At 44.1% G+C, this 23,593-nt stretch overlaps 1 protein-coding gene across 3 annotated transcripts in view; it reads right to left on the reverse strand.

The window, feature by feature from the left end:
• Positions 1-23,593, reverse strand: part of AUTS2 (activator of transcription and developmental regulator AUTS2) — an 869,450-nt gene that overhangs the window by 682,263 nt on the left and 163,594 nt on the right. For all 3 annotated transcript variants that reach the window (XM_058164290.1, XM_058164289.1, XM_058164291.1), the window contains exon 3: positions 5,181-5,216. In XM_058164290.1, coding sequence (XP_058020273.1) covers positions 5,181-5,216 — 36 coding nt within the window. The remainder of the gene's footprint in view (positions 1-5,180; positions 5,217-23,593) is intronic.

A 23,593-nucleotide genomic window follows, 5' to 3' on the forward strand; every position in this document is an offset into this window, starting at 1 on the left:
TAAGCTCATACCAAGTGTCTTGTACTTTGCAAATGCCAGCTTGGGGAGTGAAGAAAAGACAGGCAGGCGTTGTTAGCACATAGCATGCCTGTTCTTGACAGCTTGAGCTGTCTGTAGATTTCCTGACAGATGTAGTCACTGACACCCCGTCTTGCTTTCGGGGGAGTTATGCCAGGCTTGGGATGCTAAAAATGTTTATTTTCCTCAGCAACTGTAGACAGAAGGATATCTGTGGATGGAAGAGGCATTGCTGTCAAGGAGCCAGATGATATATAGAAAGTCAATTTAACTTCATTTGTTGATATTCAGGGGGGAAAAAAACGAGCCGGAATTACATTAACTATCACTTTTGTGGAACAGGTTTCACTCTTCGAGTAAGTCCCTTCAGCACTGAGAGTGAAGATGAAGGACGTAAATGTTTAGTTGATGATGATAAATAGATGAAAAACAAAGATAGAGAGATGAAAAAGGGACCCGAGTGGATTGAAATCTGTTGTTTTTTCTTCTTTGTTGTCAAAGTCTTGGCTCCTTCACGGGGTCAAAAGAAACATCACAATACAGGTAGTCCTTGGCTTACAACAGTTCATTTACTAACCATTCGAAGTTACAATGGCACTGAAAAAAGTGACTTGTGACAGTTTTCCACACTGTAATATCCCCATGGTCAAGTGATCAAAATTTGGCCGCTTGGCTGCTGGCTCATATTTATGACGGTTGTACAGTCCCAGGGTCACGTGATCCCCTTTTGTGACCTTCTGACAAGCAAAACTCAATCGGGAAGCCAGATTCACTTAACAACCGTGTTACTAACTCAACAACTTCAGTGACTCGCATAACAACTGCGGCAACAAAGCTTGTAAAATGGGGCAACATTCACTTCACAATTGTTGCGCTTAGCAATAGGAATGTTGGACTCAACAGTGGTCATAAATCGAGGACTACATGTAATTTGGATCTACCAGGGCTAACAATGTGGAAATTACAACGCCGTGAGTTGAGATTCCTCGGTTCCAACATGAATTATCCTGCCATCGTTCCCCATACAATCTGCCTATTTGTTTACTCCCACCAGGAGAATTATAATTATATAAGCCATCATCCAAGCAAAGTTCCAAATAGTGCAGTGTTGGAATGTGCTGGAATTTCTAGCATGTAAACATTATTGAAACAGCAACGTCTACGCTAGCTTGGGCATGTCGTGAGAATGGCTGATGGTCGGATTCCGAAAGATCTCCTGTATGGAAAATTAGTGCAGGGAAAGGCTTCAGAGGGAGACCTCAGCTGCGATATAAGGATATCTGCAAGAGGGACCTAAAGACCCTGGGAATGGACATTATCAACTGAGAAACCTTGACCTCCGATTGTTCAGCTTGGAGGCTAAAGACGCAGCATTGGCCTTCTCCAATTCGAAGAGACATTTGTTCGGCAGGCTGAGGCAAAGAGGCAGTCCCGGAACCAGTGAAATCTGGGGGCTGGGCAGGGGACAGAATGTATCTGCCCTCAGTGTGGAAGGGATTGCCACTCTCGAATTGGCCTTTTTAGTCACATTAATTGCTGTTTTAGGATCTCTTTCCAGAGCATGATACCATAGTCTTTTGAGACTGAAGGATGCCAATAAATGAGGTCATCCAAGCAACCATAACCAAGCAACCATAAGCCGGTATCCAGACAAATGAAGAACCTCTAGTTGAGGACACACTCATTGATTCTTGTATGTCATCAACCCCTGGATGGTTCTCCTCAGCTCTTACCTCTGAGAAGGAATGAGTTTTCCGATAAAGAGATGGTTTTCTCACATAGTATCATTTCTATCAAAAGGAGGAGCCCAAATAGCTCTAAGCACGCAGTTAGTGAGAAACACAATGGAGAACCCACAGCACCTTCATCGTCATCAGTTTAAGACCCTACCTTTTCTCCCCAATCTCAAGGCACCTTCGATTCACCCCACAAATGCAACTGCAGGTAGAAGGATTGGACTGAGGTAGATGATTGACCCGTAAGGACTCTGTGAATCTCCATGTCTGGAAATGGCCTTGAAGAACCTCCATCCTACTCCAACACCTTGATCACACTACAATCTTGCGTGCCAGATCTACCAAGTTTACTTCCTGAGATTATCGCATAAAGCTGGAAAAGCCCAGTTTTACTCTGAGATGCCAGTTTCGATCAATTCATGCAAATTGAGCTATGAAGTGTCACCTTAAGATCGTGGCAGTTTTCAGTTCTGTCCACCATTTTGTTGTTTAATATGTTTCAATTAGTTATGATTTCCTCCTTTCCTCCCTTCCTTTTTTCCTTCTCCTCCATTTCTTCCTTCCTTTTCCTTCCTTCCTTCCTCCTTCCCTCCCTCCCTCCCTCCCTCCCTTCCTTCCTTTCTTCTCCCTCCCGCCCTCTTCTTTCCTTCCTTCCTTCCTTTTCCTCCCTCCCTCCCTTTCTTCTCCCTCCCTCCCTCCTTCCCTCCCTCCCTCCTCTTCCCTTCCCTTCCTTTCCCTCCCTCCTTTCCCTAGTCACATAGTTTGAGTTGGGTGGCCACATAATTGCATGCATGCATGAATGAGTAAGAAAATTGGTTAAAGGGAACTTCATATAACCCAATCATCTCACTCTTTTTATATTATATTAGGACATTCCATTCAAACCTGATTTAAAATTAACACATCTCATGTAGAACGAAGAAACTGATGTCACTATTGTATAAAAACACACCCTCCAATCAGCTGAACAATACTTAGATATAAAAGTATAAGCAGTTTTCAGCACATTTTTGTGTTGAAAACGCCCTCGGCTTATACTCGGGTCTATACGGCTTATACTCAAGTTTTTTTTTTTTTTCCTCCTCCTTTCCTCCTCCTTCCTTCCTCCTTCCTTTCCTTCCTTCCTTTTCCTTTCCTGAAGCCCTGCCGGTGCAGTGAGAGGCGGGCGGGAGCCGCCAGCCTTCTCAGCTGAGGGAGGAGGGTTTCAACCATGGGTGCCTCATTTCCCACCTCGGCTTATACTGAGTCCCCAGTTTACCCCAGTTTTTTAAAATTAACACATCTCATGTAGAACGAAGAAACTGATGTCACTATTGTATAAAAACACACCCTCCAATCAGCTGAACAATACTTATTTAAAAATCCATAAGGGGAGTAAACACAAATTGAGTTTTATACACAGCAGTTCCATTTGTTAGCTCTTTTGTTTAGGTGATAAGGTAACAGCATTACCTTAATAAAATACCATAAGGTATTTTGTTGTTTTAAGAGTTCTCCATTCCTCTGAAAACAATAGAATACCCTATCCCACCAGACTTGAAATCCTAGGCTTAGAAAACTTGGAACTCCGTCGCCTTCGACAAGATCTAAGTTTAACTCACAGAATCATCTATTGTAATGTCCTTCCTGTTAAAGACTACTTCAGCTTTAATTGCAATAATACTAGAGCAACCAATAGATTTAAACTTAATGTTAACCGCTTTAATCTAGATTGCAGAAAATATGACTTCTGTAACAGAATCATCAGTGCTTGGAATACTTTACCTGACTCTGTGGTCTCTTCCCATAATCCTAAAAGCTTTATCCAAAAACTTTCTACTATTGACCTCACCCCATTCCTAAGAGGACCATAAGGGGTGTGCATAAGCGCACAAACGTGCCTACCGTTCCTGTCCTATTGTTTTTCTTTTCTTCTTCCTATATATATATATATGCTTATACCTCCTAACATTTACTCATATATATGTTGATATACTATATAATCTTTTTGTATGATGTTGTGACAAAATAAATAAATAAATAAATAAAATAAAGCATATCTTAACTCGTACTGTTTTTCTCAAGACCATTTGGGGAAGTCCTGGCCAAATACCAGATGTGAGTCCAGCAGGTTAGATACCTGTGTAACCTATTTGCACCGCATTTAATAAAGATGATGATTAACTGTGTATACTGCTTGATAAGTTGTACCTCACTTTTTCTTGTATTTTTCACACGGGAGCCTGGGTCTTATTTGATAATCAGCATGCATAGCTAGAAGAACATGTGTTGCCCACATCCTACCCTATACCCATAGGTGATATCAAGGCTCAGGACTTTGATTAAAGGAGCAGGTGGAATACTTGGGAATGTGGAGATGAATAAGCTACTACAATACCATTGGTAGTCTCTGCCAGGAAAGTGATAGGCTACAAGGAAGAGGGAAAAGTCCCAAGAGATAATGAGGTATCTACTGTAATAAGGCATCTATCTCTACTGTAGAATACATCTGTACATATCAGTCCCTCAGATCCATTCAGTGTATTTAAATCCCTTTCCCAGGGCATGCACGCATATATATATATATATATATATATATATATATATATATATATATATATATATATATATATATATATATATATATATATATATCTCACCAGAAAATTGGCTAGGTTCACACAGCATGTTAAATTTCAAAACTGGGTTAACAAAACACAAGTTCTCCTTTGACATGAAATGCTATGCCCCCTCTCCCAGATAACCCATATTATGACTTAATGTGATGACTGAATTCAAACAACCTCATATAAAAGCTCCTCCCCCCCCAAAAAAAGAAACCCAATACGGAACCCCTGACTTTCCAATCTCTTTTTAACCAGGGCTAATGTGTTGTATGAAACCAGCCTTTTGATCACAGTAGACTGGTTTCGTACAAAGTGGATCCTAGATCAGAGGTCTTCAAACTTGGCAGCTTTAAGACTTGTGGACTTCAACTCCCAGAATTCTCCAGCCAGTATAGCTGGCTGGAGAATTCTGGGAGTTGAAATCCACAAGTCTTAAAGCTGCCAAGTTTGGGGACCCCTGCTCTAGATGGACCCTTGAAAAAACGGTCCTAGGAGAAGGAAGGATTAACCTAGATAAAGGGAGAAGTCAACAATATAAAGGAAAGTGACAATAAAGGGCAGAGTTACTCTGTGGGGTGGAGGAATGGGGGATAAGGAAGATGGGGTGATTAAGAAAAGAAGTTGGTGGGGGACGCAAAAGATTCTCTTCAAAACAATTGTCATAATTTTGGGTTGCAGGCCAACCGCTGAAAGTCATGGAAATAATTAGCCAATCCCACATCCGCTGAAATACCAGCCACTGCAAAATCTCCCTCCTTGGGCATTACCATGTTTGACACTGTTTCATGACACGTATCTTAAAAAGTTGAGATCCACTTACAAAGTAGCCTGTTCCCAAGCTGGAAGGGGCGGAGCTCTGCAAGGAAACAAAAAAAAAAAAAAGGGAAGAAAAAGATAGACAAATGAGAATTATCCTTGTTGTGTGTGTTTGCATGTTTCTCCCTTTTTCTGAAGCCTGTTCCAGTCCACCTCCCTTCTCTCTGGCTCTGTTACGGACAGAGATTTTCTTTCCCCCCTCCCTTCCCAACATTGCCTTGACAAGCATCGTCCCTTGTCATTTTGCTAGTGAAACAAACATGTTCTCCTTGTTTAATTTCCTCCCCCCTCCTTCTTCTTTTATTTCCCCCCTCTCCTTTTCTTTTTTTTAACATTTCTCAACGGCTCCATCGACAGAAACATGCTATTTACTGAAATTCCAGGCTCCGGCGGTGGGTGTAATTGCCAATTTATTTGACAGGCAGCTGGGTAATGAATTAATGATGGCATTTCAGCCTATGCTGAGACTAAATAGACACACATCAACCAACCCCCATGACACGTTGCCATTTGTCGCCCTGGACTCCGGTGGCAAAGCTTTGTGGTGGGTGGGGGTATGGATGAGGTGGGCAGGAGGCAAGATTGGTGAGAAGGGAGACCCCTAGACTGATGCGACTTCGAAAGCAAAGCTTCCCCCATGGATTTTGATGGATGGATGTCATTTTTTTTCCTGCTTCTTCCCCCCCCCCACCCTTTCCTTTCCCTTTGCAACAACACAAGTTGGTTTGTCAATTTATTCCCCCAGTGTGTTAGCTCAGTTTATTTCCTAAAAGGGATGTGGTGATAGGAAACAGCGATTTTTCTTCTTTCATACATTTGATTTTTGATACCTGACACTGAAAGCATCTGGAGGCAGAAACCTAGTAATGAAAAGCCAGCCTGCTCCCATAGGAATCTGCCCAATTAGAGAAATGTTTCCCTTAGTTGTCCTTTTATATAAAACTCGACTGGCATCAGCTTGTAACTTATAAAGTGGAGTTTTCAGTTGTGGGTCCTTATTTTCTTGGTGCCTGAAGATGGGTTAGTTCCAGCCCTTTATTTTCAACGTGGAAAGTGAAGCAGTTTTTGTGGGTTTTTTGCTAGCCTTATTTAGCAAAGGTAGACGGGGTGATTAAGAAAGGAAGTTGGTGGGGGAATTAATAGGTTCCCCTCCTTCTAAAATGATCTATTGCGCTTTTAAAGACTTTCAATGCATGCCCAATTGTTTAGATCTGGGTTTAAAATGAGTGCAATGCTTTTAAATTGGGGTTTGAATTATTTTAATCTTGGGATGGGTTTATTTTATATTATATTATATTATATTATATTATATTATATTATATTATATTATATTATATTATATTATATTATGTGTGTGTGTGTGTGTGTGTGTGTGTGTGTGTGTGTGTGTGTAGGTCTTTGGTTATTTGGGTTTTCTCCCGCGTAAAATTGGAAGTGTCTTGGCGACGTCTAAACGAAATCCCATTCGTCATCTTCAGGCTAGGTGTTTACAGCTTTGTGCTTCTAGGAGAAGCCACCAGGCCCAAGGCTGACTCAGCCTTCCATCCTTTGTAAGGTAGGTAAAATGTGGATCCAGATTGTTGGGGGCAATTAAGTTGACTTTGTATATAATATACAAATGGATGAAGACTATTGCTTAACACATTGTAAGCCGCCATGAGTCTTCGGAGAAGGGCGGGATATAAATTCAAATTTAAAAAAAAAACACCTCAATTTCATTGAGGGCCGCATCAGGGTTCTGTTTGACCTCAGGGAGGCTGGGGGGGCATGCCTGAGAGGGGCATGTCCTGCTTGATGGCACTTGTGTTGGGGGCACCTGTGGTGGCCTGAGCGCTCTGCTGGTGAAAATGGGCTCTTGAGCTCTGTTTCTAGCTGCAATGGCTTCTTGCAACCCTTTGTCAGGGAAAATGGAGCTCGGGAGAGCCACCCGCGGCCTTTGCAAGCTCTGTTTTCGGGTACGATAGCATCCTGCAACCCTCTGCCAGCGAACACGGAGTGTCAACTCGCAAAGCATCCCTGGCCTGCTCTCGAGTTGGCATAAGCAAGGGGGATGGGAAACCGATGAAACGGCACAGCAGCCAAAGACAGATGAACATTCCAGACTTATCTCTCTCAAGGCTGTATCCCAGGGTTACCCACAGCGGTCAGAGGGGAGTGATTGCTACAACCATGAAATTGCTCTATTGGCAAATGTGATTGATAACGCACCCTGGGGGGAGGAGGGAAACAGGATCATGATTGGGGCGTAAATTACATAGGATTAGAGCTGGCTTCACTTGGGAACATGCCCACATGAAGCTCCTAATATATAACTGGATTTCTTTTGAAGCTTGGCTCAAGGCTCATGATTTAATTAGGGCATCCATTGGAACCCTCACACGGAGCTCTATTTTTGCTGGCAGAAACACCCACAGGCCGGTCCCTCGCTGTTCCCAGGGCAGCCCCATGGGCCAGATCTAAGCACCCCACAGCCCGGATCTGGCCTGTGGGCCTTGAGTTTGACCCCCCTGTTTTAGGGTAATGGGGACACCAATTGGTGTCTCACTCGGAAGAATGTCTTAAGCCTATTCTGGTTGACACTAAGCCTTTGTGTTTTAGGAAGCAGCCTATATTAGCTTACTTTCATTTGCCATAATGCTATATTTTAATGTTATTATGTATATGCTAATTATTTAGCTCATTAGTTCCAGAAGGTCCTCTAAAATGGTGAATGTCAAGTTTTCCCCTATTTGAAATCTTTCTGATGCATTTGAACTTGGGTTCACCAATCTCCAAGCTAAATTTCCATTTACAAGATTCTTATAGTGGGTACTAGATGTGACTTTGAAGTACATGAGGAAGAGTCACTACCAAGACACTGGTTAGATAATTGATATATTATTCTGGTTTACCCTGCTAGACTGGCAGTTCTTGAAATTGTACCTTCTAGAGACTATTGTTGGGCAGCACCAACTCATTATATAGGCAATTCTGATTCACAGCCTCTCTTTTCCTGTATCATAGGTCTATCTACTTACTTATCTATCTATCTATCTATCTATCTATCTATCTATCTATCTATCTATCTATCTATCTATCTACCTTCCATCCATCATCCATCAATCTATTGATCTATCGATCTTCCATCCATCCTCTCTCTCTCTCTCTCTCTCTCCATCCATTCATCCATCCATCATCCATCTATCTTTCTATCTATCTCCTATCATTTACTATTTATCTATCATCCCTATTCTCTCCCCCTCCCTCCCTCACCTCCCTCTCTTAGTCTCTGTGCAGGAACCATCTAATATATTTGAAGAACGAGTCATAAAACTCCAAAAATGGTGAAACCTGTTCTAGCTCATTCCACACATCTATTAGTTCAATTCATTCCTCAGAACCTGATGAACTCAGGAAACAAAATGGAGTTTGATTCTTCTTAGGAACATTCTCCCTGTATCATTGAAATGATTGTTATCATTTAGGAGTAAAATTCACATTTCTGTTAGCGAATTGGGCAAAACGCTAGAGATGTGTCTGTGCTGCAATATTTCCTTTACCAAAAGAACTTTGGGGTGTCACACACCCCTTTTTTATATTATACTTTCATCCCCGACAAATATCCCATCGCCACTGCCTGACATTACAAGCGGCTTCTGCATCTATAAACTCTGTAGGTCCTTTTATCTCAGGTGATAAGAGAATTAATACAATTTGACAGTTTTTCTAAGGAGGGAGACGTTCATATGGCTTCCCCTGGCCATTTCTTCTGGCAACAAGGACACCAATGTCTCCAAAGCAGATTGCCAGGGGCTTCCCAGAAGGTTGGGGGGGGGCAGAGAAATGCATGATATCACAATGATGGGCACAGCTGAGCATTCGAAGCCCTATCCCTTTCTTGCAAGAACGCATGCGATGCAAACATCCCTGCAGAATCCTTTGATGGAGTTTACCAAAATCCGTCATCAACATCTTGCAAAGTGTTTCTTTTCATCTCTCAGTCATGGAAATTACCTGCTCAGCAGAGGTGGGATTTACTCACCTTCCCTACCGGTTCGCAAATGTGTGCACACTTGCTTCGCTCGCCTGCACCTCCTCTGCGCATGGCCTTCCATGCATGCTCTTTGCTCATGCATTATGTCTGGGTAGGTGGGTGGAGCCTCCCGCAGTCGCCACTACCGATTCTCCAGAACCAGCTGAATCCCACCACTGCTGCTCAGACCACGGCTGCACCGTTCAGAAGACTCCTTGTAATTTCCAAGGCCTCTTATTCTACCTGCTACTTCTTTGAATTGCTTTTCTCTACACCGCTCACTCAATTATTGAAAGGCCTAGTCTTCCTAAGGTCACCCCTTGCCAAGATGTGTCTTTAGTGCAATGACCAATAGAGAGAGAGCAGTCCTTTGACCTTAATGATGGCTCTGATTGAAGGATAACCTCTCAGGTACTGAATCCCATCATCCTTCTTTTTCCCTCCTGGGGGCTATTTCAAGCAAGTCTTTTCTCCTGCTCCGCCAGTGATGGGATTCAAATAATTTAACAACCGGTTCTCTGCCCTAACGTTCGGCTGGGTAAGTGTGGCCATGGTGGGTGTGGCCAGGGAGTGTGACAGGTGGCACTCGGCCTCCTGCAGGCCCCTGGGAGCAAAAACAGGCTGCAGGGGGGACACACCTCCACCTCGTGCCCCGTTTTGGGCCTAGAAAGCCTCCCTGCAGCCTCCTCAGAGTGGAAACGGGCTGGGGGGCGCAACCCCACACCCTGTTTTGGGCCTAGGAGACCTCTCTGAAGACTCCTGGGAGCCAAAACAGGCTGTAGGGGGATGCCGCAACCCTCCCACCCCGTTTTGAGCCTAGTAGGCCGCCCTGCACTTATCTGTGAGCCAAAATGGTGCACCTGGGAACTCCTGGAAGGGGTGGGGCAGGGAGGGGCGGGGCCAGCCAGCAATTTAACTACCGGTTCACCCGAACCAGCCCGAACCGGCTGAATCCCAGCACTGCCCTCCCCCCAATTTATGTGTGTAGGGAGGTTGTGTGTTGTGCTGAGCAGCAACAACAGGGAGTAAAAGCTACCTCAATGCCATGGAAATGTGAATGCTCCATCGGATATCAGGCATCTCCCTTCTCAACCACATCACAAATGACACCTTTCGACAACATTTGTGTGGCACCAATGATAGAGAAGATGAGAGAAGGCCAGCTCTCCTGGTATGGACATGTCCTGAGAGAAGCACCTTCCACCATTGCCAAGACTGCCTACCAATGAGAAGTCAATGGTCAGTGACCTCGCGGGCGCCCAAAACAGAGATGGCAAGACACCATCAACAAAGATACGCAAGCCATGGACCTGCACTCTGAAGACGTAGCTGACCATCCAAAGTGGCATTCAATGATCCAAAAAGCAGACCCTGCACTTGTGGGAATACTCTACGACAGTGTTGGCGAACCTATGGCACGTGTGCCGGAAGCGGCACGTCAAACCATCCCATGACAAATGCATGGCTTTGCTGGCTCCTCTTCTGCGTTCCTGTGATCACACATGCCACGGTCGTCGCATGCACGGGGGCGGCGGAACCCGGAAGAGCGGCGTTCTAGCACACATGCCCAGGCCGACACTCAGCCTTCTGGGTTGATGTTGCGCGTATGCATGAGGATAGCTGTTTGCCGGGCGTGCTTCCAAACGTTTGGGTGCCGGCTCATGTATGCGCGATGGACCGCCGCTCTTCCGGGTATCCCCACTCCCACGTGTACGAAGGCCAGCGGGGCCATGCATACCTTGCGGGATGGTTTTGCGTGCCACTTCTGGCACACAGGCCGGCACGTGGGAACGTCAAAGGTTCGCCATCACAGCCCTAGGAAGAAGAAGTGTATTTGTGTGTGGTTTCAATAGGCACCGCACCAGCCTTTACTCCCTACTTGCTCCCTGTTCAACCCCACATAGCTCCATATATATCCAAATCCTGGTTGGAACTCCATAGAGCATTTTAATTCAGAACATGACTTAGATCTGTCCGCCTCTTTTAGAGGAAATGTCAGCTTGCTTTGAAGCCTTCTTATCTCATTGGTGAGCACGTATGCTTTAGAAACCTCTAAATATCATCACCCAACTTGTCATCACTGTTGTCCCTCTCATCATGTCGTATGGAACTAAAAATGTGAAAATAATAATAATAATAATAATCATCATCACCATCATCATCATCATCATCATCATCATCATCCTTCCACCAGCTTACAGTAAAAGTGGACAGAATTGCTGGCTCTTCCACACTGCATTTATACCCAGCTCTGATCACAATGAGCTGCTCCATATTATCCCATGAGGTAGCTTGAGGGAAAACAAGCAGGGCTGCACTGGCGTAAATCAGGCTTAATGGGAGGCAACATTAGAAGTGGCCCATTTCACTGGAAGTTCGGATGCTAATTAGCTTCCCTAATGCGTTAAGGGGATCAGAAAATATTCTCTGCACACCACAGAGAGATTCATCAGTGTAAGCCAAATGAAGCAAAACCAGGAAGCTGGAACTTGCAATCTGCTTAAGGGTTGTGGGTTGTTAGTTGAATGTGCCTTTTTTAATATATATATATATATATATATATATATATATATATATATATATATATATATATATATATATATATATATATCTTTGGTTATTCGGGTTTTCTCCCGCGTAAAATTGGAAGTGTCTTGGCGACGTTTCGACGAAGTCTCATTCGTCATCTTCAGGCTTCAGCTTCGTGCTTCTGGACGTGCTTCGTGCAGCTTTATATATATATATAAACACTGCCATTATATTAGTCCTGAACATTGCAGGTGTGTTCCAAGGCCTAGGCTGCTTTTGATCAACACAATTAGAAACACAAAGCTTCTTCAGTTCCTGCAAAGATATATATTAATGCTCAGGGTTTAATAAAACCAGTGTAGCTAGGGATGGATGGATGGAGTGGTTTATATGCCCAATATCACTTCAATGTGCATTCATCATCTTCATCCTGTTTATTTATTTTCATTTATTTATTTATTTATTTTGTCAATCATATATAAACAGGTAAAAGCATGGACATAATTTGGATACATGAAAAGAGTAAGTAAAAAGGAATATTAGGACAGGGACGGTAGGCACACTGGTGCGCTTATGCACGCCCCTTACAGACCTCTTAGGAATGGAGTGAGGTCAACAGTAGACAGTCTAAGGTTAAAGTTTTGGGGGTTTGGGGAAGAAACTACAGAGTCAGGTAGTGCATTCCAGGCATTGACCACTCTGTTACTGAAGTCATATTTTCTGCAATCGAGTTTGTAGGTTTACCTTGAATTTGTATCTATTATTTGCTTGTGTATTGTTGCTATGAATGCTGTTACCTACATTCATCAACGATAACTTTAGTTTTGAAACACACGTAAAAAGTCTGAATGTATATATTAAATTACACATTTTAGATGTGTTCCTTTAAATGGCATTGACAACACTTGTCAATGACCTTTGGAGGACTCAGGGCGGAGTGTGCAACCTTTCTGACTTTCCTAGACTTCTCGGCACTTTTGATACCGTAAGCCAGAGTTCCCCAATCTTTCTGGCTTTGCAGACCCGCCAGGGAATGGAGGGGAGAAGGGATGATTCCATAAGAGGAATAGGCAAACACGGACACACACGCAACTCTATTTGTGGGAGTGGGAGTGGGGTGCCATTTTGTTATGTTGGTTCTCCTCCTTCCTACATGGCCAGTTCCAGTCAGTCTTGATAGGAGGAGAAGTTGAGTTCTGTAATATACGGTGCTCCAGGGTTTGGGCCTTTCGACACTCCTTTTTATCACTTGCATGAAACTGGTAGGAAAGTAATCCATTAGTATGGAGTCCAGTATCATTAGAATGCTGAGGATACCCAATTCTATATCTTCACCCCAGTTGGACAGGTGAGGTTGCTATCGTGTTGGCCGAGTTCTGGAGGCTATAAGTATCTTGATAGGGAGAAGCAGGCTTTGAAACAACCCTGGCAGGATGGAGTGGCTCTGACTTTTTGGACACGCCCCCCCCCCCGACCCAGGTGATATTTCATCTTTGATTCTAGATGGAGTGGCCATTCCCTGAACTGTACTGGTATGCAACTTGGAGGTCCTCCTGGACCAACAGTTCCTGCTCAAGGAGCAGGTGGCAGTCATTTGCACAAATTTGTCTAGTGCGCCAATCGCACCCTTTTCTGGACCAGGAGGCCTTGATCATGATAACTCGTGCCTTGGTCACCTCCTGTTTGGATTACTGCAATGTGGTCTATGTGGGGCTGCCCTTGAAGGCTACTTAGAAATTTCATCTGGTCCGGAATGCAACAGTACGCACTGTGATGTGTGCCTCTAGGTTTGCCTCTGTGATGCTTCTGTGAGTTAAACTGGCTTCCGGTTTCCTTCTGGGTGCAATTCATCACCTTTAAAGCCCTGTATGAAATAGGACTAGGTTATCTTCAGGAACACCTTTCTACCCTTCCTACCAGGACAGATAGGGTGGAATTGCTCCTAGTCCCTTCTCCTAAATATTTATATGGGAATATGGGAAATCGGAAGCATGCCTTTTATGTGACAGCTCCTGCCCTGTGGAACACTCTGGCTCCTTAGATCCAGCAGCTGGATCAGATGGGGAGGAGGTGTAGGAATCAGGGCCAGCATCAAGGCAACCTGAGAGCTCCGAGGGGGAAGAGGGAATGGAGCTGGCAGAGAGAAAGAGAGACAGAGGTGGAGCCTGGACCGTCCATCAGCCCTCAGATAGAGAGTCAACAGCTCCCAGGTCTGGAGGTGGCTGATGAGGAAGGGGAGGAACAGCTGGGTCCAATGCCTGACACACAGATGCACAGAGGCAGAGGAGAGGAGAGCAGTGGAAATCTGTGGGCTGATCCTTGGGACTGGGAGAGACACCGCTACTAGCAAAGCCCCAACCTAGCTCTGGGGATAAAAGGCAGGGGGCTGAGATGAATAGATGTGCTAGACAACTATTCATCTTCCGGCTGGCCGGACTTGTTAGCCTGCAATGAAACTTTTTGTCAGGGCTGTTGGCGCTCCTAATAAAGGAATCATTGTTTCAACTACAGAGATTTTTTTTTTTCTGTAGGGTTTGTTTGGGGAGCTGGGTCACAACAGATCTCTTGTACAAGCACCCGGCGCTTCAATAACAAGTCCCTGTTTTCCTTGGTGTGCAAACTGTTGGCCAGCGTGCAGTCCCTTGTCTCTTCCCAAATGAACACAAAACGGTTAACAACAAAGATGCTGTGACAGATTGGGATGCCCACAAGCAGAACAGAGAAAAGATCATCTCGCGGAGATTCAGCTTCAGAAATAACCGCCAATCCATGAGAACGTTTCTTAGGCCTTTGGCTGCAGGGCTGTTTCAAAATGAAGAATGTTTTGAAGAGCGTTTTGCACTGGGATGTGCAAAGCCGCCGCCCTTCTGCATTCAGGAGCTCATCAAGAACCCCAAAGAAATTATATCTTTCGGGTCCTGGGAAGTCCGCAGTTCCATTTCTGCATATATATTGTGAATTACGCGAGAGGAATCGTGATGGTGAGGCGCCGTGTTGCCGCTTACGTTTGCTCTGGCTATTGTTTATGCAGGTCTGACAGAATGAAGGAACAGTGGGTATCATTTCAATTTCTGATGTCAACATCAAATTACTTATTTAATTTCATGCCTGGTGAAGCATTGTATAGCTACATGCAGAAGCATTTCACTTCATTTGTTATGCTGTGTTTCGGCTGCCATTGGCTTGCCTTCCAACTGACAGCTTTAATTACAACATGGATTTGATTGTGCTGCTGAGGAATTAACATAATGCAACAAAGCATTTATGCACCCAGATTCAGATACTCAACATGCCCAAACACAAAACAAGGACGTGGAAGGAGTGGGGGAGGACTAAAACGGATACACAAGAATCCCTTGTCAAATTCTCCTGTGTACTCGGTGAGCTGTCTATCATTCATTAGACTGAAACTATTCAACTGATCAAGTCAAGGTTATTCTGAAGAAAGCTGATTTGGAAGTGGGGGGGGGGACTTTGTGCCTCTCCAAAATAAACAATTAGTATTATGGCTGCCATTTACCTATGTACAATGCTGCACTTTGCAAGCATGAGGTGCTCAATTCAGTACCTGCCACTTCATATAAGATGTCTGTCTGTCTGTCTGTCTGTCTATCATCGTCTGTTTGTCTGTTTATATCTATCTACCATCCATCCATCATCTATCTATCTATCTATCTATCTATCTATCTATCTATCTATCTATCTATCTATCTATCTATCTATCTATCATCTATCATCTTTTCTGTCTGCTCTCTCTCCCCCCAAGATCTTGGAAGAGGAGCTGCAACTAATCGAATTAATAACACTGGCACAAATGGACCGATAGACTTGACTTTGGTTGAAGACACCTTCATCTGTTTATTTCCTAATTTATTTGGAGGTTTGCTAATGCAGAGAAGTGAGGGAAACAAGTGCTTTTGTTGGGTTGCTATGCACTTAAACTTCAGTTAAGGCTATTATCTCAACCACAGGCAAAGTCAGTGTCTCAGACCACCACATGGGGTCACAACTATCATCTTGATTTTTTGGACTCACTCCCTCTATCCCTCCCTCCCTCCCTCCCTTCCAACAATGACTGACACATGTCACCTAGGAGAGTTTATAGTTGTATAACAACTTGAATCTGAGAACCGCCAGCTGTTGCACAAAATTAAGTACTGTGTTATGGCCCTGCTGGAATTGTTTTCTGACGATGATGGGGGGAGGGAAGTAAACTTGGGGGCATCTAGGGATAATGGTCCTGGAGGGGTTGTTTACAGCAGTGTTGAAGCCGATCTTCAAATGATGCCCTTTATATATTTGACTCTAGCTTCCGAAGAATTTCTGACTCTATCTATCCACTGGTGGGATTCAGCCAGTTCAGGCCGATTCGGGCGAACTGGTAGTTAAATTGCTGGCTGGTTCCGCCTCTCACCACCCCACCCCTTCCAGGAGTCCCCACACGCCCCGTGCAGCGCACTCCCCCCCCACGGCCTGTTTTTGCTCCCAGGAGGCTGCAGGGAGGCCTACTAGGCCCAAACCGGGGGATGGGGGGCAGGGCCCCTGTTTTTGCTCCCAGAGGGGTGCAGGAGGCCAAGTGCTGCCTGCCACACCCCCTGGCCACGCTGACCCAGCCGGTCATTAGAGCAGAGAACCGGTTGTTAAATTATTTGAATCACACTACTGTATCTATCTCCTAGCCTTCTCTTTTCTCCCATATTTTTTAAATAGAGAAGGATTTGTCCCCAGTACTCAGGGTCTTGATATTATTTGTTCCCACAATTATCTTTGGAGATTACTACGGGAGGCAGAGCCCAAGCATTCAACTTTCTTCCATAAGAGTTTGTAGCAACTGTTAACCAAAATGGGTTTATTCAATCTAATAGGGAGTTCATATGTCCATTTTAAGACTTAATCTTTTTTTTTTTAATGCAAAAACTATGTAGTTGAGAATCACATGCCTATCACAGGTGCAAATTTTCCAGCTTTTCCAAAGTCTGGCCTTTCAGCAAAATACAAGTAGTCCTCAATTTACAACCAAACATTTAGTGACTGTTTGAAATTATAACGGGACTGAAAAAAAGGGACTTATGAACATTTTTCAAACTTACAGCTGTTGCAGCATCTCCATGCTCATGTGATCAAAATTTGTATGTTTGGCAACTGGCTCATATTTATGAAGGCTGCAATATCTTGAGATCATGTGATCCTCGTTTTGTCACATTATGATGAGCAAAGTCAATGGGGAAGCCAGATTCACTTAACTATGTTACTAGCCGCGGTGGCACAGTGGTTGGAGTGCAGTACTGCAGGCTACCTCTGCTGACTGCCTGCAATTTGGCAGTTCAAATCTCACCAGGCTCAAGGTTGACTCAGCCTTCCATCCTTCTGAGATGGGTAAAATGAGGACCCAAATTCTTGGGGGCAATATATGCTGACTCTGTAAACCGCTTAGACAGGGCTGTAAAGCACTGTGAAGCAGTATGTAAGTCTAAGTGCTATTGCTATTGCTACTAACTTAGCAACTGTAGCTAGGAAGGTGGTAAAATGGGTCTTGTTCAGCAATGGAAATTTTGGGCTCAGTTGTAGACAAATGTTGAGGACTACCTGTACTATTCCAGGGGGAAAAAAATCCTTCATACTAAACAATCCAAATCAATCAACTAAATCAGGGGTCTCCAACCTTGATCCCTTTAAGACTTGTGGACTTCAACTCCCAGAGTCCCTCAGCCAGCAAAACTCTGGGAGTTGAAGTACACAAGTCTTAAAGGGACCAAGGTTGGAGACCTCTGAACTAAATGGTTTCTTGGGGGACATTCCAGATTGTGTTTATTGCTTGTTTTTCACCCTGTTTCATGTGTTTTCTTCTAGACATTCTTTTTTGATGCCCATTGTTTCAACAAACTAATTTTTCCCCCTCATTCTGATGAAGCCATGATCTTTTTGCAGCCAATCAAGGGCAAAGGTAAGTTTGGTTATGATAAAAATGATTAATCAACAATCTTAGCCCAATGTCTGTCATTTACAATTGAGGGCTCACTACGTTGGCAGCCTCTGACTGTCTCTAGATTCAGAAGCAAAGCAGGGTCCAACAGATTGTATTGTATAAGAGCTGAGATGGCGCAGTGATTAGAGTGTAGTACTGCAGGCTACTTCAGCTGACTGCTAGCTGCAGTTCGGCAGTTCGATTCTCACTGGCCCAAGGTTGACTCAGCCTTCCATCCTTCCAAGGTGTGTAAAATGAGGACCCAGATTGTTGGGGGCAATATGCTGACTCTATAAACTGCTTAGAGAGGGCTGTAAAAACACTATGAAGTGGTATATAAGTCTAAGTGCTTATTGCTGTTGCTATAGTACCAGAGAATCCCAAAGTTGTAGATTATGCGGGAAAGCTTAACATAATGTCAGGAACATGGTTGTCGTAAACTATCTTTGAATTGCTGCAGAGCAAACTACACAGATGTAGTTGTGAAGCCATCCTGAGTTGAGTTCAACTTCAAAGTCTCTTTATTCCTTTTTCTCACTAAAGATGATGTCCCTGAACAAACAGATTTGCGAGGGAGCATAGCTCTTGCAGATTAAAGTTCTGCCACGTATAAATTATACAGGTGTGTGATATTTTGCTTACACATAATAAATCAGTGACAAGGGAGGCAGTGAATTGTGGTTTTCTCTCCAGAGCTATCGCAAAGTTACAAACGCAGCCTGAAGCTGCCTGATTCCGCCTGTGTTCTTCCCTTTGATTTAAGAAGGCTGGAATCTCACCATTCTCTTACTTGGTCTCATAACTAAATCAGCATATGGAGGATTGCAATGGTCAAATAGAAATTATTTAAAAGGTTTTTTAGAAAAAAATGTCCCAAAGGTGCTTTATTTTTTTCCAAGAGACAATTGGACTTTCTGTTTTTTCTTGGAAGACGTTTCGCTCAGTGGTGAAATTCAATTTTTTTTGCTACCGGTTCTGTGGGCATGGCTTGGTGGGCACGGCAGGTGAAGGATACTGCAAAATCTCCATTCCCACCCCATTCCAGAGGAAGGATACCGCAAAATCCCCATTTCCTCCCCACTCCTGGGGGAAGGATATTGCAAAATATCCATTCTGAGCCCACTCTGGGGCCAGCCAGAGGTGGCGTTTGCCGATTCTCCGAACTACTCAAAATTTCCGCTACCGGTTCTCCAGAACCTGTCAGAACCTGCTGAATTTCACCCCTGGTTTCACTTCTCATCTAAGAAGCTTCTTCAGCTCTGACAGGATGGTGGGGAATGGAAGGATTTACACTCCTTGCAGACAGCTGGACACTTGCATTCTTTTAGCGGGTCGTTAAGGTCACCTGGAGGGTTATCTGTGTCATCAGGGTCACCTGAGTGGTGCAAATGGGCTTGAAGCCTTCTTCGAACTGTGGAAAGGACTGTATTGTAGATTGTAGATAGATGATGTTGTATCTAGTTGTGGTATTCAGCCGGTTCTATCTGGTTCGGGCAAACCAGTAGTGGCGACTGCCCAGACGTAATCACATCCCATTTATCTCCTCCTGTTCCTCTGCCTCTCTGCTGTCTGCCTCTAAAGGCTCTGGAGTCCGCACATCGCTCCCAGATGGCCCTGGCCACATCTCTGCCTCCGACACAGAGCCCTCGTCTGGGCCTTCCTCTGACTCCAGGACTGACACATTGTCCTCCCCGCTGCCAGCTCCACAGGCTGCTGGCGGACCACAACAGGTTCTACATCAAAGAAGGCACAATTCCTTGGTCCACTAAGAAGACACTTCCCAATGAAAGTGACTTTGGATCCTGCCAACCATGCCAGTGTTGGCAGGGTAAGCAGAAACTACTGGAGACAGGTAGTCCCATATGTGTCCTAGTCCTGTGCCATGTAGGATTATATAAGTGACAACCAGCAATTTGAATAGTACCTAAAAGCCCACAGGTAGTTGGTGGTCATCACTGAGCTTCAAGATCGTCTAGAATCATTGCCCTGCTAGTTGCTTTTGGCTTTTGAAGGAAACAGTTCCATGACTTGGCAATCCTTCTGGATCTATGGTTCCTGCTGGTAGAGACTGTGAGCAGAGAAGTATGTACCAGTTGCCGACTTTATTTTAGAATGCAGAATTGCAGGCTACTTCTGCTTACTGCCGACTGCCAGCAGTTCAGCAGTTCGAGGGTCACCAGGCTCAAGGTTGACTCAGCCTTCCAGCCTTCCAAGGTCAGTAAAATGAGGAATCAGATTGTTGGGGGCAATATGCTGATTCTGTAAACCATTTAGGGAGGGCTGTAAAGCAATGTGAAGCAGTATATAAGTCTAAGTGCTATTTGGCCAAGTGTGATTGGACACACAAGGTATTTGTCTCCATATACACAAAGCAACAGAATAATGATAATACTATTGTTATTGTTCTTATTAACCTTATGAATATTATTGATATTTTTTCTTCACCTACAGATAGAATCTTGCCAGACTAAAGCAACTAGCTGCATAACTATGTAGATATACTCTGTGAACTGATAGGGTGTGGCCATCTTAACTCTCTTCCTGCCTACAAATTTTCCAACCTCCACTAGAAACATCCCCTCCCTCCTTTCACTACAGCTACATTTGGAGAATCATTCTATTCTAATTTCATGATAAAAAATTTCATTACTAGTACCTGAAGCTATCGGATGTCTTTTTATATTATTTTTAGACTGTACACTATGCAGGGTCTTAGGACTGACAGTATAGAAAGCTTTAAAATACATGAATGCATGCACACATTCAACATCTTGTCATTCGAAGCCCAGTCTGACGCAGGCTTGTTAAAAATTCAACTGAAAGTATTAATTTAAAAGGGTAGCTTGGGGCTAGACTATTTCCCCCTATATTTTCCACCCAGAGACATATGTCGTCTTCAGTTGGCCTTACCTAGTCAAGCAAAGAGCAAGAAAAAGGGGAGGAGGGGGAGAGGAATGGAGGAAGAGGAGGAAGGAGAAGAGGAGGAGGAAGAAGAGGAGGAGAAGGAGGAAGAGAAGGAGGAGGAGGAGGAAGGGAAAGGGGGGGGGGGGGGGAGGAGGGAAGAAGAGAAGGAGGAGGAAGAAGAAGAAGAAGAAGGGGAAAGGGAGGGGAAGAAGAAGAAGAGGAGGAGGAGGAGGGAAGAGGAGGAGGAAGAAGAAGGAGGAGGAGGAGGGGGAGGGGAAGAAGGGAGGGGGAGGGGAAGAAGAAGAAGAAAAAGAGGAGAGGAGGAAAGAAGAGGAGGAGGAGGAAGAAGGGGAGGGGTGGGGTGAGGGAGGAGGAGGAGGAGGAGGAGGAGGAGAAGGAGAAGGAGAAGGAGAAGGAGAAGGAGAAACAACTTTTGGTGTTGGCACCCCATCTGTAGATTGCCTCTTCCAGAGAAACACACCTGGCACTTATAATACAGTGATTACCTGATCTCCCCAAGCATTTGCAGAACCACTAGGGGCTTTATTGCTTTTATCACTTTTCCATGGGATGCATCTATAGGATCATTTGCTCAAAAGAGGGCAGATGATGAAAATTTAGACAAGTACTGTGATTCACATGCATGCATCAAAAGAACCGAACATGTATCATGCCATTGCAATGCTGCTTTGGTTATTTTAATAGTTCTGCAGATGATGTTGCTTTCCAGTCATTCCTTGCACTGCATAGCTGCTTTCATCAACTGGGATATTCTCCAACTCCCCTTTTAAATATTTGCATTGTATCAGTAGATGCACATATGGAAAGAAACTCTCTCTCTCTCTCTCTCTCTCTCTCTCACACACACACACACACACATCTAATTTGATTTAAGTGATGGCATATCTCTTCATGGGTGGTCTGAGACTACAAAGAGTAAACAAATAACATCTGGATGAGTTCTTTAATAAGACACGTCTTAAAAGAAGTGTGAAGGGAGCTTCCATCCCTCCACCAAAAGCAAAGATCGAGACATAATTCAGGACTGAATTCATAATTGATTACATTTTCAGCCCAAGCTTGCCATACACTTTATCAGTAATGATTTAGTTTAAGCCAGCTTGAACTGTAAACACAACTGGCACATCCTGGATCATCATTTGTTTGTTTATGGCGCTCATATGTCAACCATTCCCAGTTTTAGGTGATAAACAATGTAAACAAATATAATATCCCTCAACCCAAATTAGTAACGGATGCAAATTCTGAAGCAGCAACGTCATCTCAGCATCAGAGGTGGATTTCAGCAAGTTCTGACCAGTTCTGGAGAACCGGTAGCGGAAATTTTGAGTAGATCGGAGAACTGGTAGTAAAAATTCTGACTGGCCCCACTCCCATCTATTCTCTACCTCCCAAGTCCCAGCTGATTGGAAGGGGATTTTGTAGTATCCTTCCCCTGGAGTGGGGAGGGAATGGAGATTTTACAGTATCCTTCCCTTGCCATGGCCACCAAGCCACGCCCACCAAGCCATGCCACACCTACCAAGCCCTGCCCACAGACCCGGTAGTAAAAAAAATTGAAACCCACTCACTGCAATACATTCCTGGGCTGCCACATTTTGTACCAGGTGCAGTTTCCAGGTGTTTTACAAGGAGAACACCAAGGAAGGCATCTTTCATTAGTCGACATACGGAAGTAACTCAACCATGAGTGACTGTGAGCAACTCTGACAGTCCATTAAAGTTCACAATTGACACTGAAAGTTGTAATAGCACAAAAGCTCTTTTATCCACATCTCTTGCCTGCTTCTGAAACAGGAATTGGAAGTTACATAATAAGGTCTCAAGCGGCAGACCACTTCCGAATGGCAGAATTTGGTGATGGAATTTTCTTGGAATCCTTAGGCCTACAACACCAAAGCCAGTTTATTTTGAATAATGAAACTCTGTTCTTCATCACCCAGATCCTGAGAGCTTCTAACCACTGGATCAGTACTTTCATATGCTTCCTGTTCAACCCAAGATAAGAAGTAAAGCTGGGTGTCATTTGCATATTGATGATACCATGGCCTCCTCCAGCAGTTGACTGTTAAGATGTAGTGAAAAGCCAACACAGTTCTAGGCTGCATAAACAGAGGGATAGAATCAAGATCACGTGAAGTGGTAATAAAAGTAAAGGTTCCCCTCGTACATATGTGCTAGTCGTTCCCAACTCTAGGGGGCAATGCTCATCTCCATTTCAAAGGCAAAGAGCCAGCGTTGTCCCAAGACATCTCCATGGTCATGTGGCCGGCATAACTAAATGTCAAAGGCACAAAGAACGCTATTATCTTCCCACCAAAGGTGGTCCCCATTTTTCTACTTGCATTTATTATGTGCTTTCGAACTGCTAGGTTGGCAGAAGCTGGGACAAGTAATGGGAGCTCACCCCGTTACACGGCACTAGGGATTTGAACTGCTGAACTGCCGACCTTTCAATTGAGAAGCTCAGCATCTTAACCACTGAGCCTTTGAAGTGTTAATACCACCTTATAATGCCTTGGTAAGGCCATACTTGGAATATTGTATTCAGTTTTGGTCGCCATGATGTAAAAAAGATGTGGAGACTCTAGAAAGAGTGCAGAGAATAGCAACAAAGATGATTAGGGGACTAGAGGCTAAAACATATGAAGAACAGTTGCAGGAACTGGGTATGTCTAGTTTAATGAAAAGAAGGACCAGGGGAGACATGATAGCAGTATTCCAATATCTCAGGGGCTTCCACAAACAAGAGGGAGTCAAGCTATTCTGCAAAACACCTGAGGGTAGGACAAGAAGAAATGGGTGGAAACTAATCAAGGAGAGAAGCAACTTAGAACTAAGGAGAAATTTCCTGGCAGTTAGAACAATTAATCAGTGGAACAACTTGCCTCCAGAAGTTGTGAATGCTCCAACACTGGAAATTTTTAAGAAGATGTTGGAGAACCATTTGTCTGAAATGGTGTAGAGTTTCCTGCCTAAGCAGGGG

The sequence above is a fragment of the Ahaetulla prasina genome, chromosome 1 (genome assembly GCF_028640845.1).
Source record: "Ahaetulla prasina isolate Xishuangbanna chromosome 1, ASM2864084v1, whole genome shotgun sequence".
Taxonomy (NCBI): domain Eukaryota; kingdom Metazoa; phylum Chordata; class Lepidosauria; order Squamata; family Colubridae; genus Ahaetulla; species Ahaetulla prasina.